The 14,915-nt window shown below is 44.8% G+C and overlaps 1 protein-coding gene across 7 annotated transcripts in view; it reads left to right on the top strand.

Annotated features, from left to right (window-relative positions):
* Window positions 1-13,407, top strand: part of LOC111082860 (hormone receptor 4) — a 58,445-nt gene extending 45,038 nt beyond the window's left edge. For 2 of the 7 annotated variants that reach the window (XM_022379081.2, XM_022379080.2), the window contains exons 5-9: window positions 3,619-4,271; window positions 4,349-4,567; window positions 8,031-8,299; window positions 9,712-9,882; window positions 10,543-13,404. In XM_022379081.2, the coding sequence (XP_022234773.2) occupies window positions 3,619-4,271; window positions 4,349-4,567; window positions 8,031-8,299; window positions 9,712-9,882; window positions 10,543-11,894 (2,664 nt within the window). In that variant the 3' untranslated portion in view covers window positions 11,895-13,404. Of the gene's footprint in view, window positions 1-311; window positions 331-1,278; window positions 1,349-3,618; window positions 4,272-4,348; window positions 4,568-4,919; window positions 5,203-8,030; window positions 8,300-9,711; window positions 9,893-10,542 lie in introns of those variants that run through there. The other 5 variants (XM_022379089.2, XM_022379084.2, XR_002608742.2 and 2 more) reach the window with 5 other exon arrangements.
* Window positions 13,408-14,915: the final 1,508 nt, after the last annotated feature.

Below are 14,915 nucleotides of genomic sequence, written 5' to 3'. Positions count from 1 at the left end.
AGGCAGGACGGACATGCGCATGAAAAGCTGCCATAAACTTGCGCTGCTGCTACTGCTGCTGCTACTGCTGTGGCGTGTGGCGCTTCCTGGTTGCAGCCCGCCGCAGTATCTATCACAAGTCCGAAAGCGAAGCATACTTTTGTGCGCCGGAAATGGGCAACGGCACGTCGTAGTGTGCCTTCTGCCTCCTGCGTTTACCGTTCTGCTGTGCTGCGTTCCTCGCGCGCGTGTGTGTGTGTGTCGCGAGTGTGTGTGTGTGTGTGTGTGTGGCAGTCCCAGCAGCAGTGCTGCTGCTGCTGTTGTTGCATGTCGCGCGCCATGTTTGCCCAAGTAAAAGCCAAATTTGATTAATTAATTTTCGCAGCTCAAAAGAAAATGTGTGGAAAATCGACAGAGACGCAGAGGAAGAAGGAAGGAAGCCCTAGAAAATTGTGTGTGTGTCCCTTCTTCCTCTGGCGAGGGTGCTCTCTGCCTCTGCCTCTGCCTCTGCCTTGCCTCTTTTATCTGCGTTCCCTCTTGCGCTCCCTCTGCCGTGTACCCGTGTACCGTACTCCCTGCTGTGTCTTCCCCTCTCTGCCTCCTCTTTCCTTTTTACAATCAAAATCCGAATTGATGCGCGCGCTGTGCCGTTATTCGTTTTATTTTTTGTTTGGTGTGCGTGTTCCTATTTTGTTGTTGTTGCCCTGTTCCCTTTTTTAGCCTTTGCTTCCCCTGCTGCTTGCTTTTTTTTTTAAGGTCACACAGCATACAGTTATAGATGGTGGGGGGGGTCACTCTCCTATTTATAGAGGGGACTCTGCTCTCTGCATTAAAAATAAATTATTGCCAAAAAGTTATTTTCATCAAATATTTATGTATACTCCCATTGGGGCGGTGGGGCCAGGGCACCGTTTTTTTTTTCCGTTTTGGGTGTGACTTGCACTTCCCTCTCTCTCTCTCTCTCTATCTCTCTCTTGCTCTTACTCTGGCTCTCTTTCTCTGTGTGTGTGTTTTTATTGACTTCCTCTTCTAGTAGTATGGCTGTGTGTGTGTGTGTACCGTCTTTTGTTTGTGTGCGTATGCTAATTGAGTTTTCCTTTTTCAGCACTTTTTTAGCACTTTCTTTTTGCTTTCGTACCCTGAGTGTTTCCCTTATTTTACCTTTGATTTCGCCTTGGATTTTCCTATCAAATTCCCCATCCCACCTGTCAAATTTTCTGATTTAAAGCGTGTGTTTGTATATTCTATGTCTCTCAAAATTATCAATCGAAATCGAATTCAACATCGAAATCCCAAAAGGAATAACAAAACTTGAATCCATTGTATGCCGTCAGCCAAATAGTACTGAGCTATGCTGCAATACGATCAGGTAAATGAAACCAAAAATCTACGAGGAACGCGCACGTTTTTGGTTGCACTTTGAATATTTTTGAAGTTACTCTGCAGCGGGTATTGGGATTTGAAGAGGGTCTCCAAGCAAATAAGGATCTCCTTCCACAGTTACACATCCCATCTTTTACAGTGTTGATAGCAGTTGCTCTTTGTTCTAGAACCCTTCCTCTTCGATAAGAAGGAAATATCTGCGATTCCATAGGGAGCACTTAAAGTGCAATTTTCTATAGATGGAGCCCACACAGTGTATCACAGTGGTTCTCTCCATCTATTATTATATTATAGGAATTATTTGGGCATGAAAACTCCTTTCTTTGTGGGTTATTACAACTGTAGTTTCATGTGTGGGTTTTTTATTTGTGAACTCAATTCAGAGGTTTACAAATCACAGATGTACCTCCCCTAGAAACAAATCAACCTTCAAGGGAACTAGCACTTGCAGCCAAAGCTGTTCTCATAACTTTATGACTGGGGGCCGGGGGACTGTCACAATCAGCTGCCAAAACGAAATATGACCCAAATCGGGAGATGAAACTGTCACAGCCTCTGACTCTGAGACTCTCCGCCTTCGCCTCCGCCTCCAGTGACGTCTCTTCTCAGAATATTCAATTGCAGCAGCAGTAGCAGCAGCAGCAGCTGCAACAAGCCGCAACAACAGCCGCAGAAGACAAAGCGGCGGAGGCATAACAATTGTCAACGACGTCGTTGTCGTTTTTTGCTGCCGGCATGCTCTGCTATGCCCTGCCTGCCTGCCACCTGGTTGTGGCAGCTTAGACGCTGCCTCATCTCCGCCTCCCACACACACACACACACACACACCTGGCTCTGCCCCCTGTTGCCATCGCTTCACTGTTCTTGCCACCTGCTACCTCCCTCCCACCCACTTGCTCCGTGCCCGCCTCCCACGAGTGCCACTGACGACTGTGATTAACTTTTGTCTCTCGTTTGTCCTTTGCCTTCTGCCGAGGCCTAAAGACAGAAGCCAAAGCTACAGCCAAGGCAAAATGTTGGCACACTTCGCCTCTAAAGGGGGCGCTTTGCAGGGCCATTGTTTGCACTTGGGCAGCAGTCTTAAGGTTTTTGCAATGCTCTTGAAATCCTTTATTAAGGAGCAGGCGGTCTTCCGCAAAAAGAGGTGGCTTTTCGCTGATAAAAGGTCCTTTAGCAGTAGGTTTAAGTCTGTTCAGAGTCCGCTTAGTGTCTCGCGAAAACTGTGGCTTAAAGCTTCTCTTAGTTGGCAGATTGCTCAGCGAGGAAGTCTTTCGTTTCGAAATATAAGAAACTAAAGGAAGAGAACCTGGGAGGCATTGCCTGGAAGCTCTGTATTTATTTTCTTGGGATTGTCATTGCTTCAGTCCTCCCACTCGAGTATTATTCAGTACGTTAAACCCTCCCACATTCCTCCCACTAAGCCTGCTCGTATCAACAGGTTCTCCCTCCACACTTTCCTATAGACAAGCTCACACTTCCGCCCAGCCCACACTCTTCTCTCCTACAATTGCTACAAACTTTTTGGATTACTCAAAGACCCATCCATAAATTACAAGAGTTATTTATGTTTGTTCTGGCATAAGACGACACTTGTGATCGTATAATCTGCCACATTTTTGGGGGCACACATCCTCAGTGGCTCCTTCTGTCTCTCAGTTATGATGAGTCATCGGGGGGCAAACTTCCGTCCAGAATTCTCGGGGGTAAAACTTTCAGTTTTTATTTTGTTTGTTTGTTTGTTTATTTGTTTGTTGGTTGCCTGGGAGGGGTTGGGGTGTGTGTTCCATTCAATTGTGTCAGTCGGGCGGCTGTAAAAAGTTTTTCTTGCGGCTCATATATAAAAGAAAAGCTTTGGCATTAGAACAGACCGAACCGTTTTTTGCCTGGCCCTTCTACAGCACTCGCTCTGTAAGAACAACAACGAAATGCACAAAAAGCCAGCAGAGAGAAAAGTTTCTCCATGACATTTCTGGGTTATGTGGCATGTGGCATGGAGCGCTGTCTCCCGTTGAATGCGTATTGGGCACAAGGTAAATGGAGCATTGGGCTAGGTCTGGGGCACAGGCTGCCCCTCCATGTGCGGAAACTTTTTCCCGTGGAAAAGGAATCTTTTGTGGCATATTTCGGGCGACAGTCCTTGGAATGGCAGATGATTTTGAGACGGGTTTAGTTAATGGCTTTTCTTTCGTAATGAATATCTGCAATCAATATAGTTTTAGCTATAATTTATGTTCTCTTTCTCCTCTTTGATTGCAGCCCCCTGAGAATGAGCTACAGAAATCGCACGATCACAATCCGGCCGCCCTGAGTGAGCATCAGCTGCGTGTCCAGGCCTCGCTGCAGCGTTTGAATATACCCGAATGGTTCCGTGCCTACAATCAGAATGCCGCACAGGCGCCGGAAGGTGCCGCCGCCGCTTCAGGGGGCGCCTCAGCCTCTGGCGGCGGCTATCGGCCGGGCAATTTCACGCGTAAGCGCACCCAGGACTCGGGCCGCTGGCAGGGACTCAACTCGAAGACGACCTCGCTCAGTTCGCTCGGCTCGCACTCGCAGCGCTCCGATCGCAGTCCTCTGCTGTTGAGTCCCTCGGCGCACAGCCACCATGGCGGCCAGAGCAGCAGTGTGAGCGGCGGCTCGGCAGCGGGCGGACCAGGCGTGCACGCCCATGGCCATCAGGGACAGCAGGGCGTGGGAGCGGGCGCCACACGGTGGTCCACATCGCATCTGAACTCCACACAGACCTCGCCGAGCGTCTCGCAGCGTGGCAGCTTCGCCCGTGGGGCGCCCATCAACAGCAGCTTCATGTCGGTGGCCAGCAACAACAGCAGCGTCCTGAGGAACTCCTACCGCCAGCCGTATCTCGGCTGGAGAAGCACGGAGAAGCTATCCCAGCGGACGCCACATGAACGGTGAGTAAACGCTGTGGCCTTCCCTTTTTTGGATCTCTCATAGCTAATCTTTCGCTCTCTCTCTCTTTCGGTTGCAGTCTCGCCAGCTCTCTGCTGGCACAACGCACAACCCCATCCCCCACATCGGCGGCGCCAAATGGTGGACGCACTCTGCAGGCGGTAACGCCAGAGATCCAGAGCTCCATCAAGGAGGTCACCTCGGCGATTGTCCACTACGTGAACGACCAGCAGCTCTCCCAGCAGCAACAGCAGCAGCAGCAGCAGAATCGCAGCCGATCCGCCAGTCCAAATTCGAGGTAGGCAGCGGGTCACACAGTCCGTTGCTCCTTTTGCTCAGAGCTAAACGAAAATCAGAGCTAAAATAGATACCTAGAAAGCTTCCTTGTTGATGTCTTGTCGATGTTGTGGTTCCAGCCCCATCTATATCCATCTGTCGTATCCATCTGTCGTATCCATCTGTTGATCCCTCCCATCCCCCATCCCCATCTGTGTGTAGCTGTGGCCACCCACAAAGCCATCCTCAAACCATTCTGCCCATCTGTATCCATTCTTCACAAACTCGTGTCGTGCTTCACCTTCGATTCGAACACCCATTTCGATGTTCCCATTTATAATTTTCTTCTTTCAAAAACCACACACAACGCGTAGCTACCTGTAAAAGTCTTCAGCACCACCACCACCACCACCACAACCACCAACACCACCACCGTTCAGCAGCACCACCAAACCACCAAAAAAACAAAAAATGAACATAAACTGAATAGAAAGAAAAAACTGCACAGAAAAGAATTATCCAGAAAAAACCAGGCTCCGCCAGAGGTAAGATGCCCCCGCAATGGTGCGGCTCCTACTCCTCCTACACGTGGCTAATATCTGTGACTAATCCAAAGAACTACTACTACTAGTACGAGTATGCGTATGCGTATGCGTACTTATGTGTGTTTATCGGTGTGTGTGTTCCCCTAATGCTAGCTACTAAAACAACTAAACAAGAAGAACACTAAAACAACTTTCCTCGCTTCCAGCAAAAGCATCCAAAAACTACTCTCCTTGGGGGCTCTTGGAGCCATGCCAAAATGGAGAAGCAGAAATAGGTCAAACAGATGCAGGCAAAATAGAAGAAAAAGAATGAAAATTATAGAGAAAATTCCATCTATGGAGGAGAAAATGATTACAGGAAGGAGCTGCAGATGGCGCGGGATAAATTATGGATGCTTTTTAGCTTCAAAGATGAGCATTAAATTCTCAACTCTTTGCTTAAGTGCTGCTGTACTTTAAGTGCCTTTGCCTTTGAGTGGCTTTACTTGGCTTTGATGCTCAAGATAAAAATACGAAATAGAAGCTGGGAACTACAGAATACTTTTATATAGAAATAATTCCTTTATTCCTGTTCTAAGCTGAAGATTCAAGTCATGTTCTGCCCTCAATTGTGTTCCCTTGAATGACTTTCCCTTGAGACCTGCTTTTTATAGAGATATTATAGCTTTTATTTCTCTTCCAATTAGTATTTTTCTTCCCTTAAATGATTTTCCTTTCACTGGCTTTCGCCTCCCTTTACATCTACCATGACAATAGTTTCTTCCCCCAGCAATTCAATTATGAGTGGCGCTCTCCTTAACAAATCTGATTAATATTTCCCTGGCACACAGACACACAATGCCCCCATAGAGAGGAGAGTAGGTCATATGCTATATCTGTGGCATGTGCCATGTGGCAATCGGAATCAGTTGCATTTATGTATCTTTCGAGTATTGTGCCACGTACTCTTTTGAGTGCTTCACTTGCACAAAGCCCGGCCCGGGCTCCATTCAAAGCGAGATTGATTGAGAACTCTGTGGCACATCCATAGTGGGTGCTCCGCTTGGATGAATGCTCCTCTTGGATGCCTGACCTGACCTGACTCCCTTCTCGTGTATGCCATTCAAATGTGCTCCGATGCCATTAATATAGCGACATAAAAAGACTCTGCCCAGCCGCAGCCCCAGCCCCTCGCCCACCCCCCACGTGTGCCACAACCTCTCATACTGCTGGCTCACTGCTGTCCGTTGCCAAGCAATTTAAATGTCAGCCATGCAACTGATGGTCCGGTATGCATACCAGAGTATAAATACGTTTACCGAACAGGAGCAGGTCATCGGAAAGACGAGGTATGGGGTCTCCCCACCACTGCCATCACTGCCACAGCCACAACAGGGCACCCCAATGCAATCAGTGGAGGCCACTTGTACACGTTTCGATTCTGTTGCAATTTCCCCCCCCTGGCCCCCTTTTCGTGCCCCGCCAATCATTATGAAAATCAATAATAGTAGTAGCACCTTTGAAGTGAAGCAAATACCCCAGACAGGGTGCAACAGATTTTCCTGTAAAAGCAAAGGACTTAAAGGGAACACCCCAGAGAATAAGGTTGCGAAAAAGGAGTAGCAGAATTGAAGCTACAAATGTGATGTTAATAGAAAGCACTAAATATTTATGCGTGTTGTTTCCTTTGGATGGTAGAAAGTACACTTGATTTAGGGATATAGGGATAAGTCGCCAATTTACTTTCAAATTTGTTTCCCAAATAACTAAGAATTGTTTACCATACAGGAAAATTCTAAATTGAATTTTCCATAAGGTTTTGGGGTTTACTTTATGTTTGCTTTGTTTCCTGAACATTTACGAATATCTTTCCAGATAGAGGGCACTTCCTCAGATAACAAATAAATCATTTTTACTTTTAAATATCACAAAGATCTCCATTAAGCCCTCATTAATTGTAGTTAAAAAAACTCTTAGCTCTCTCCACCTATCTCTAGTTAGCTAATGTACCTAATTCAAGCCCTATAACTTCTAAGAACCACTGTAATTTGATAGCTTAAGGATGTCCCTGATAGGATGTCTCTAGGGTATGCACTAACACTCTTTCCGCGTGGATTCTTTCTTAGCTTGTAGTTGCTAAATCCCAATTGTTTTAATTTCTTTAAGACTCCAACATCATATCTTCCCTCACCCCTTTTGATGAGTAGCATCTTCAGCGTATCTGGAATTTCGCTTTTATTTGTTTTGTGCCTGTAATCAGGCCGCCATACGGGCGCCAGGAGCAGCATCCAGCAGCGGCAGCAGCGGCAGCAGCAACCACCACATTTGCTCTCCATATGTCCTGCTCTCTTTCTCTGCGAGTCTCGCGCGCTCTCTCTCGCGCTGTTTCTGTGGTCCCATCTTTTGTGTATCGCAGAGGACAACCCCAACTTGTGAGGCCGACCCCTAGGGCCACCCACTTTTTGGCCTCTTTGGCTATTTTTGTCCGCATCCGCTTTTCATTCGTGTGCGACGTCTGCTGCCAGTCGCTCGCTTCATCAGAGACGGAAAAATTGCAAAGGAAAATTGCCCAGTTGCAAAAGTGCCAGTAAAGAAATTATATAAACGGCGAAGACAACGTAGCAGGAAGGCTCCTGAAAAGGGGGATCGAGAGATATTTTCCAAATCTGTGTTTTTTCCCAATTAGCTAAAAGGCTGCACAGCCAAAGGAACAAAACGAAACTTTTCGAGTGCCGCAATTTGTGCAGAGTTGTCGGAGGTTAGTGACACTGGCTCGTGCCTGCCAGCCTGCCAGCCAGCCTGCCCCCCTTTTGTGGCAGCCACAAGTGCAGCAGGGAGTCGTTTTGTGATGTCATTTATTGATTTTGCCATTTTAATTGTAAATGTAAATGTAATTGTGAATCTGGACCAGGACACCCACTAACAAGCGTGTGTTTTGTATCTGTGTATGTTTTCCAATAGGAAATGCTGGCTTGAGAGCAGCTTTGTGGGCACACGACCACTGGACTCGCCGCAGACACCCGTGATTGACAGCAGCCCCCCCGCAACAGTCCAGCAGCAGCAGCAGCAGCAGCAGTACCAGTACCAGCAGCAATACCAACAGCAGCAGCAGCAGCAGCACTATCTGCACCAGCATTATCCCCATCTGGATGCCACCTCGTCGTCGGTGGTAGCCGCTGGACAGCCGCCACTACGCATGAACGGACTGAGCCGAATCGGCGGCGGTGGCGGTGAGTCCACCATATATATCTGACAACTGAATTATACGACTACTACACGTAGATACATACAAAACCCAATAGAAGTAGTTTCCAGATGCAATGCTTAGTTCTTTTTTATCTTTTTTTTTTCAATTAAAAATCACACAAATTATTGGTTCTGTCTTTGGAGCACAAAACGGAAGAGATAAAGAGAAAAGAGCAAGCAGCCACATGAGAATATCTGAGAATATATCTATTATACATATATCTAATATATCTGTAGAGTAACGACACCCGACACCCACACCCCCCCTACCTACACACACGCAGATGAAAATGCAATTTTCTACATTTGTTTGTCTGTTTATATATATAAATATTTAATGAAAATACCATTTTAATATCGTAGGGTGCATTTTTTTAATCGACTGTAAATTAAACAAAAGAAATTTCTGTTTCTTTCGTTTTGCGATTTTTTGACAAATTCACAATTTGCTCAAATGCTAGTGTTTAATAATTTTATTAAATTTAATACCTTAATTTTATGTTTAATTTTTAAATAAAACACACACAAAGCAATGGTCTACAATTAATTATTGTATTATTATCATAATTTTAATTATTAATTTTGTCAGCGAAAATCACAATCGCATTTCATAGCATTATTATCTATGGATAATTTTGCTATGAACCCCCCAACCTCCCTCCCCACCCCATTCCCATTGTCATTTCAATTGAAATTTTCGTCCCATATATCATTTTTGGAATTTTCTATTTTAGGCTTGGTTTTTAAAACTAGATAAATTCACCCCTAAAATTCATCCCTCTTGGACGTCTGACAAGATAAATTTTAAAACCTAAGCGTGCTATAAACAAAACTCTTACAAATGATCATTTATGCAACGAAGATATATCTTTTATACACAATACAATTATTGGAACTACATATATCATATTTTGTATAGACTATTAGATACGTGCTTTATATACGATATATATATATATACATACATATACAAAACAATCTGGCCAAGCCCTTGCATTATATGGTGGCTATATAATAAAAACTGATTTATATATTGAATTTCCTTTGTTTTGTTTTTAATAATTTAAACTTAATTTATGTTTTTATGCTTTATTTTATAGTCAAATTTTTCTAGTGAATGTTTTTTGTCACAAATTCTTAACACTCTACACATTTTCTCAGTGTAATTTTGAGCACAGTCAAACGATTCTTAATCCTCCTCAATCACTTCTCTAGCTAGTAAGACCATCATTAAGTGCGTCCTAACAAGCCTAACAATTTATTTCCATTCTTTTGTATTCTTATACGTTTTTTTGTACCCCCTAAAATTATATGTAAATGTCGCAATTATTTGTGGCTTAAATTGAAAATTAAAAAAAAAAAAAAAAAAAAAAACATTTTAAACTGGTAAAAGTAGCGCCCGAACGCTCCTTGAGCAGCGCATCGCTAGAAGATGTCCTTGCCTCGCTTCTAGGACTGCCAACAGCCTCCTCGTCCCAGAGCAGCCATAACAGCAACAACCATCAGAACAACAACAACAACAGAACACAAGCGAATAACAAGGCAACCCCCACGTCGCAGACGACAGGTATGAACCTGTAAGTTTTTGTTCCAATATAAACCCAAAAAAAACCAAAAAAAAAAAAAAAAAAAAAAAACATTACACAAAGAAAAACAAAATAACTTAACAAAAGATAAAGTGAAAGAAAGAGAGAAAGAAAGTGCAAATATGGGTATAGGCAAAAACTAATTACGTTCTTGTTTGTTGTTCGCATATAATAATAATAATATATAATCCTTATAAGCGTTATATGCCATGGATCAAAGGATGACTCACTGAATGAACTGTGTGTGGATCTTGCATTTGCAGTTCATTTTTGGGTGCTTCCTTTGCTTTCCTCTTCCTATAAAAATATATTCCTTAATATTCTTTCAAGAAAAGTTTCATTTATATTCGATTTGATTTAATTTTTAGTGTAGTTTCTTTAACGTTTAAACAATATATCCGATATTCATCTTTAAAGTCTAGTTACTCATCATTTCTACCTTCAAATTACACTGAGAAAAAGAAACTACATGAACAATTGTACGCCCAATCGCCATATCGTTCCTTCCTTCCAGCATGTTGGATGACAGCCACCTCCATTGAATGCTCTTTGTTGTTTGTTACTGTTGAACTATAAAGTGATCTTGGAATTTTATCCAAATGAAGATACTAATCCTCAATTATATCCCCTCTCATCTACAGCGGGAGATTCAGCTAGTCGCCAGCAGCTGGAGGTGCTATCGGCTGACGAACAGCAGAGACTGCGGCGCCGCAGCGAGGGAGACGCACCCAGCCAGAAGAAACAGCAACAGACATCACAGACCCAAGCACAGTCGCACAACCAATCCCAATCGCAGTCAGCCGGAGTAGGATCAGCAGCAGGGGGAGCAGGAGTAGGAGCAGCAGGAACAGCACATCAGCATCAGCAAGCAACAAATGCCAGCAGCGGGAGCAGGCGCGTCTCGTTGGGCGACTCCGCGAACACGGACAAGAACTGTGGAAGCGGTAGCCAGCTCAATGGGGATCCGGGACTGCAGATCCGCTGCCGGAACACCAAATGCGAGCAGAGCGCCTCGCCCGCCGATGCCAAGAAGCTGTACAAATCATGCCACAATTGTTCCCATCTATACTGTTCACGTGAGTGTCGGCGCGCCCACTGGGAGAAGCATCGGAAGGCGTGCCTGCACTCGCGTGCCTCCAACCTGTGCCGCCAGGTGCTAGCCACCTGCAAGGACGACCTCGACACGCAGCGGCATCTCAGTCTGCTGGCCCGCAAAGGTAGCATCTCCCAAGGACGGGGCGTGGTGCGCGTCCTCTTCCGCAGCGCAGAGGCCGCCGAGGGATTCATCAAGAACGGCTTCCAGTGCATGGGAGAGGCCTCCTACGTGCGTTGGCCGGACCTCATGCCCGCCGAGATGGGCCTGGAGCTGTATTCGGAGCTGCTGAAGCTGAGCACCGAGTACAAGCCGGAGTCGAAGATGCTGATCTACGTGGCCATCTGCGTGGTCTCCGAGGCGCCAGGAATGGGACAAGCTCCCGTGCGCTGGGAACGGCAGCTGGTCTCGCGCTGTGCCAAGCTGAAGCTCTGCAAGAGTGTCCTGGCGGAGCTGGAGATACAGCAGCAGGCCCTGCAGCAGCCGCTGGCCGTGGTAGCCGTGCCAGAACGCACTGAAATCCTCATACTCACCTTCAATCCCGGACTGCGTGCAGTGCCCGGCAGTCGGGAGCTCATCCTGTCCAACATCCTGGACATACTGTCGCGCCGAGGAGTGCTGCTGCGCAAGCACTACCCGGAGATCTATCAGCGCCTGCAGACCTACACCGAGGGCCAGACTGACAAGTTCCATCCCGTGACGCTGCATCCGCGGGACTCGCAAACGGGCCAGAGCTTCGTCTGCATCATCATGCCGGTGCACACGGACAGCGAGTTCATCAAGCTGCCCTCCGCAGCCGATGGCGGCAATCGGGTGACCACCATCGATGTCGGCTCGCCGGCAGCTCTCGCCCAGCTGGATGATGATGAGCTGCTGACCCGCACCACGCCAGCGAGTTGATTAAAGGCCAGCAGCAGCAGCAGCAGCAACAGGCCCAGGAGAAGTGGCAGCGTCACGCCTCCACACGCCTCATTATATAGCGACGCCCAGGGGTGTGGCCTGGAGAGCACGCGGATGTGAAAGTTGCTCCTACCCTCGATGGCTTACAAGCGGCTTCTATGCATTGTTCTTTAAACTCTATCTATACAACATACTTCTCATCGAGGGCACTACAATACAATCACCTCCATCTGCATCTCAAAGAAGTTATCCAAATCAATATCTAAAGAACGTATAATCATCCCATCAAGATGTTGTAGTGCCCTCGCCTAGTTAGTCGAGGTATATCAGTTAATCTTCGAGTAGTTAGTGGGCGTGTCTGTACGATGGCATAGCCAGAATCTCCATACATATATCAGTAGGGCCCTCCACTTGTTGTCTGAAACACCACAAAAAGCATATTCGTATTTGTATTCGTATAAATCCTCCGCCCCAATCAAATCATAAATACCAGCAGCAAGTTGGTCAACTCTCTTTTGAACTCTATCTATCGATACCAAGCCAAGCTTTACTAATATCTACATAAAAGATACATCATATATCTGAGCTTATGGGAGCGACATTCAGCATTCAGTTATCTAGCATTTGAGCCACAAACAAGGAGATCTAACCCCCCACTTACAATACATACAAAGGTATATCCTGCAGCTTCCAATTAAAAACACACTCCAAGTAATGCTACTTTATATGTGACGTACATTCATGATCGTAAATAAGAGAAGTAACCCACTCCCCCAAGAATAAGCAAAGAATTTCCTACTAAGCTGCAGCGCAACCTCACTTTTTATAAAGCAATTCAAACGGAATATCACACTAACTAACTAACTAACTAAATAAATAACTAACTATAATTGTCGGACATATTCTATGTGTTAATCCAATGTGAGCAACAAATCTTGCTTATGGCCTTATTTAAAGTTTGTTAAATTTGTTTAGTCCCCCCAAAAACAAAACAAAAAAAAAAAGAGAAACAAAATCATTTTGTAGCTTTTCGAATTAGGTTTTAATGATTTGTGTGTAAGTGATTGGATTGAGAGCAAATATAGGTTAGCTAAAATATATATGTATTTATATGTACTTGTATTAGTTAAAGTTCTGTACCAAAAAACTCGAGATGAAAATCAAAACCAATACCAATGTCAGATGATTTTGAATTTCGCATTTAGCTAACATAAATATTTAGATTGATTAATTACCCCTCCCTCCTTTCCGCTAGTTCAAGCTGCTTAACTAAACGTCAGACTATAAGTGCATACCACAAACACTACATTTTTGTGTAAATAATACTAAGCAAACATGTATTTGATAACCCACAACAAACATACTACACAATTTACGACTATATATCACTTGGTCCTGAGAACAGGTTTGCAGATTTCATTGGTTCTCGCAGAAATAAAACAAAGTTGTTTAGTATGTATCTAAGAAGGACTTGACAAAACAATAAATAAAATGCATTCAAACTAATACAAACTTGTCCAGAGTTCATTCGGCATATTTGGGGTTGGTTGGGGAAAACGATCGAGGACATTCTCCCGATCCCAAGCAGGCGTGGCACACTCAGATCGTCCAGGAATTGATCGGGCTATAGGCATTTAGGTAAAATATTTTTGATCCTCCATCGGGGATGTTGTCTTGGCGAATAGCGGAGAAAATAAATATTTTGATCCTTGATATCCTTGGTCCTTGAAAAGGACTCCATTAATTGAGGGACATTGTTCCGATCACAGGAAGGCGTCGCTCGTCTCGATCGACCTACAAATATAGGATAAATTGGAATATGTATGACTGAGGATTTCGGAGTCCTCATCCAAGGATCAAGGATATTATTCTGATCACAGGAAGCCATTGCACGCCATGATCGGCCCACAAACAACAAAGAAAACAAGATTTTGATGACTGGAGTAAATATCCTTGATCCTTGGTCCCTTACAAGGACTCCATAAAATCGAGGATTTTCTTACGATCACGAGGACACATATAACGTTCTGATCGGATGAGAAATGACATAGCTATTGCGTTTTAAGTATTGCTAGAACTAATTACACAAAACCCGCAAAAATTTGAATTTCGCGCCCTTAGTTTCGTAACGGCCAGCTTCTGACATGATGTAAAAAAGATAAACCAGCTGCCTTCTGCTGACTTCTGTTCGCCTGGTACTCGGTTTGAAAATTTTCTGGTTTTCGGCCATTTGAGCCTAACAATTTCAAAAAGTTAGTTCCACCATTGGCCGTCGGTGATCATGGGGGCGCCAGTGTGCAAAACGTCGTTTGCACAGTGGCGCCCCCAATTTTGAACGGCTATTTCTGGAACTACCATACTTTAGTTCCAGCATTGGCCGTAGGTGATCATGGGGGCGCCACTGTGCAAATGAAAATTTTTTATTTGCACAGTGGCGCCCCCATTATTTAACGGCTGTTTCTGGAACTACCATACTTTAGTTCCAGCATTGGCCGTCGCTGATAATGGGGGCGCTACTGTGCAAACGACGTTTTTGCACACTGGCGCCCCCACTACAACGACGCCCAATTCTGAAACTAACTTTTTGAAATTGTTAGGCTCAAATGTCCCAAAACCAGAAAATTTTCAAACCGAGTACCAGGCGAACAGAAGTCAGCAGAAGGTAGCTGGTTTATCTTTTTTACATCATGTCAGAAGCTGGCCGTTACGAAACTAAGGGCGCGAAATTCAAATTTGCGGATTTTGTATAATTAGTTTTAGCAATACTTAAAACGCAATAGCTATGTCATTTCTCATCCGATCAGGACGTTATATGTGTCCTCGTGATCGTAAGAAAATCCTCGATTTTATAGAGTCCTTTTAAATGATCAAGGATCAAGGATATTATATCCAGTCATCAAAATCTTGTTTTCTTTATTATTTGTGGGCCGATCATGGCGTGCAATGGCTTCCTGTGATTGCAAAAATGTCCCTGATTTAATGGTCCTTATCAAGGATATTTTAACCGGTTCAAACAGTTTA

This window comes from Drosophila obscura, unplaced genomic scaffold (genome assembly GCF_018151105.1).
Source record: "Drosophila obscura isolate BZ-5 IFL unplaced genomic scaffold, ASM1815110v1 contig_179, whole genome shotgun sequence".
NCBI classification, from domain to species: domain Eukaryota; kingdom Metazoa; phylum Arthropoda; class Insecta; order Diptera; family Drosophilidae; genus Drosophila; species Drosophila obscura.
This window is presented reverse-complemented; position numbering and strand designations above follow the sequence as displayed.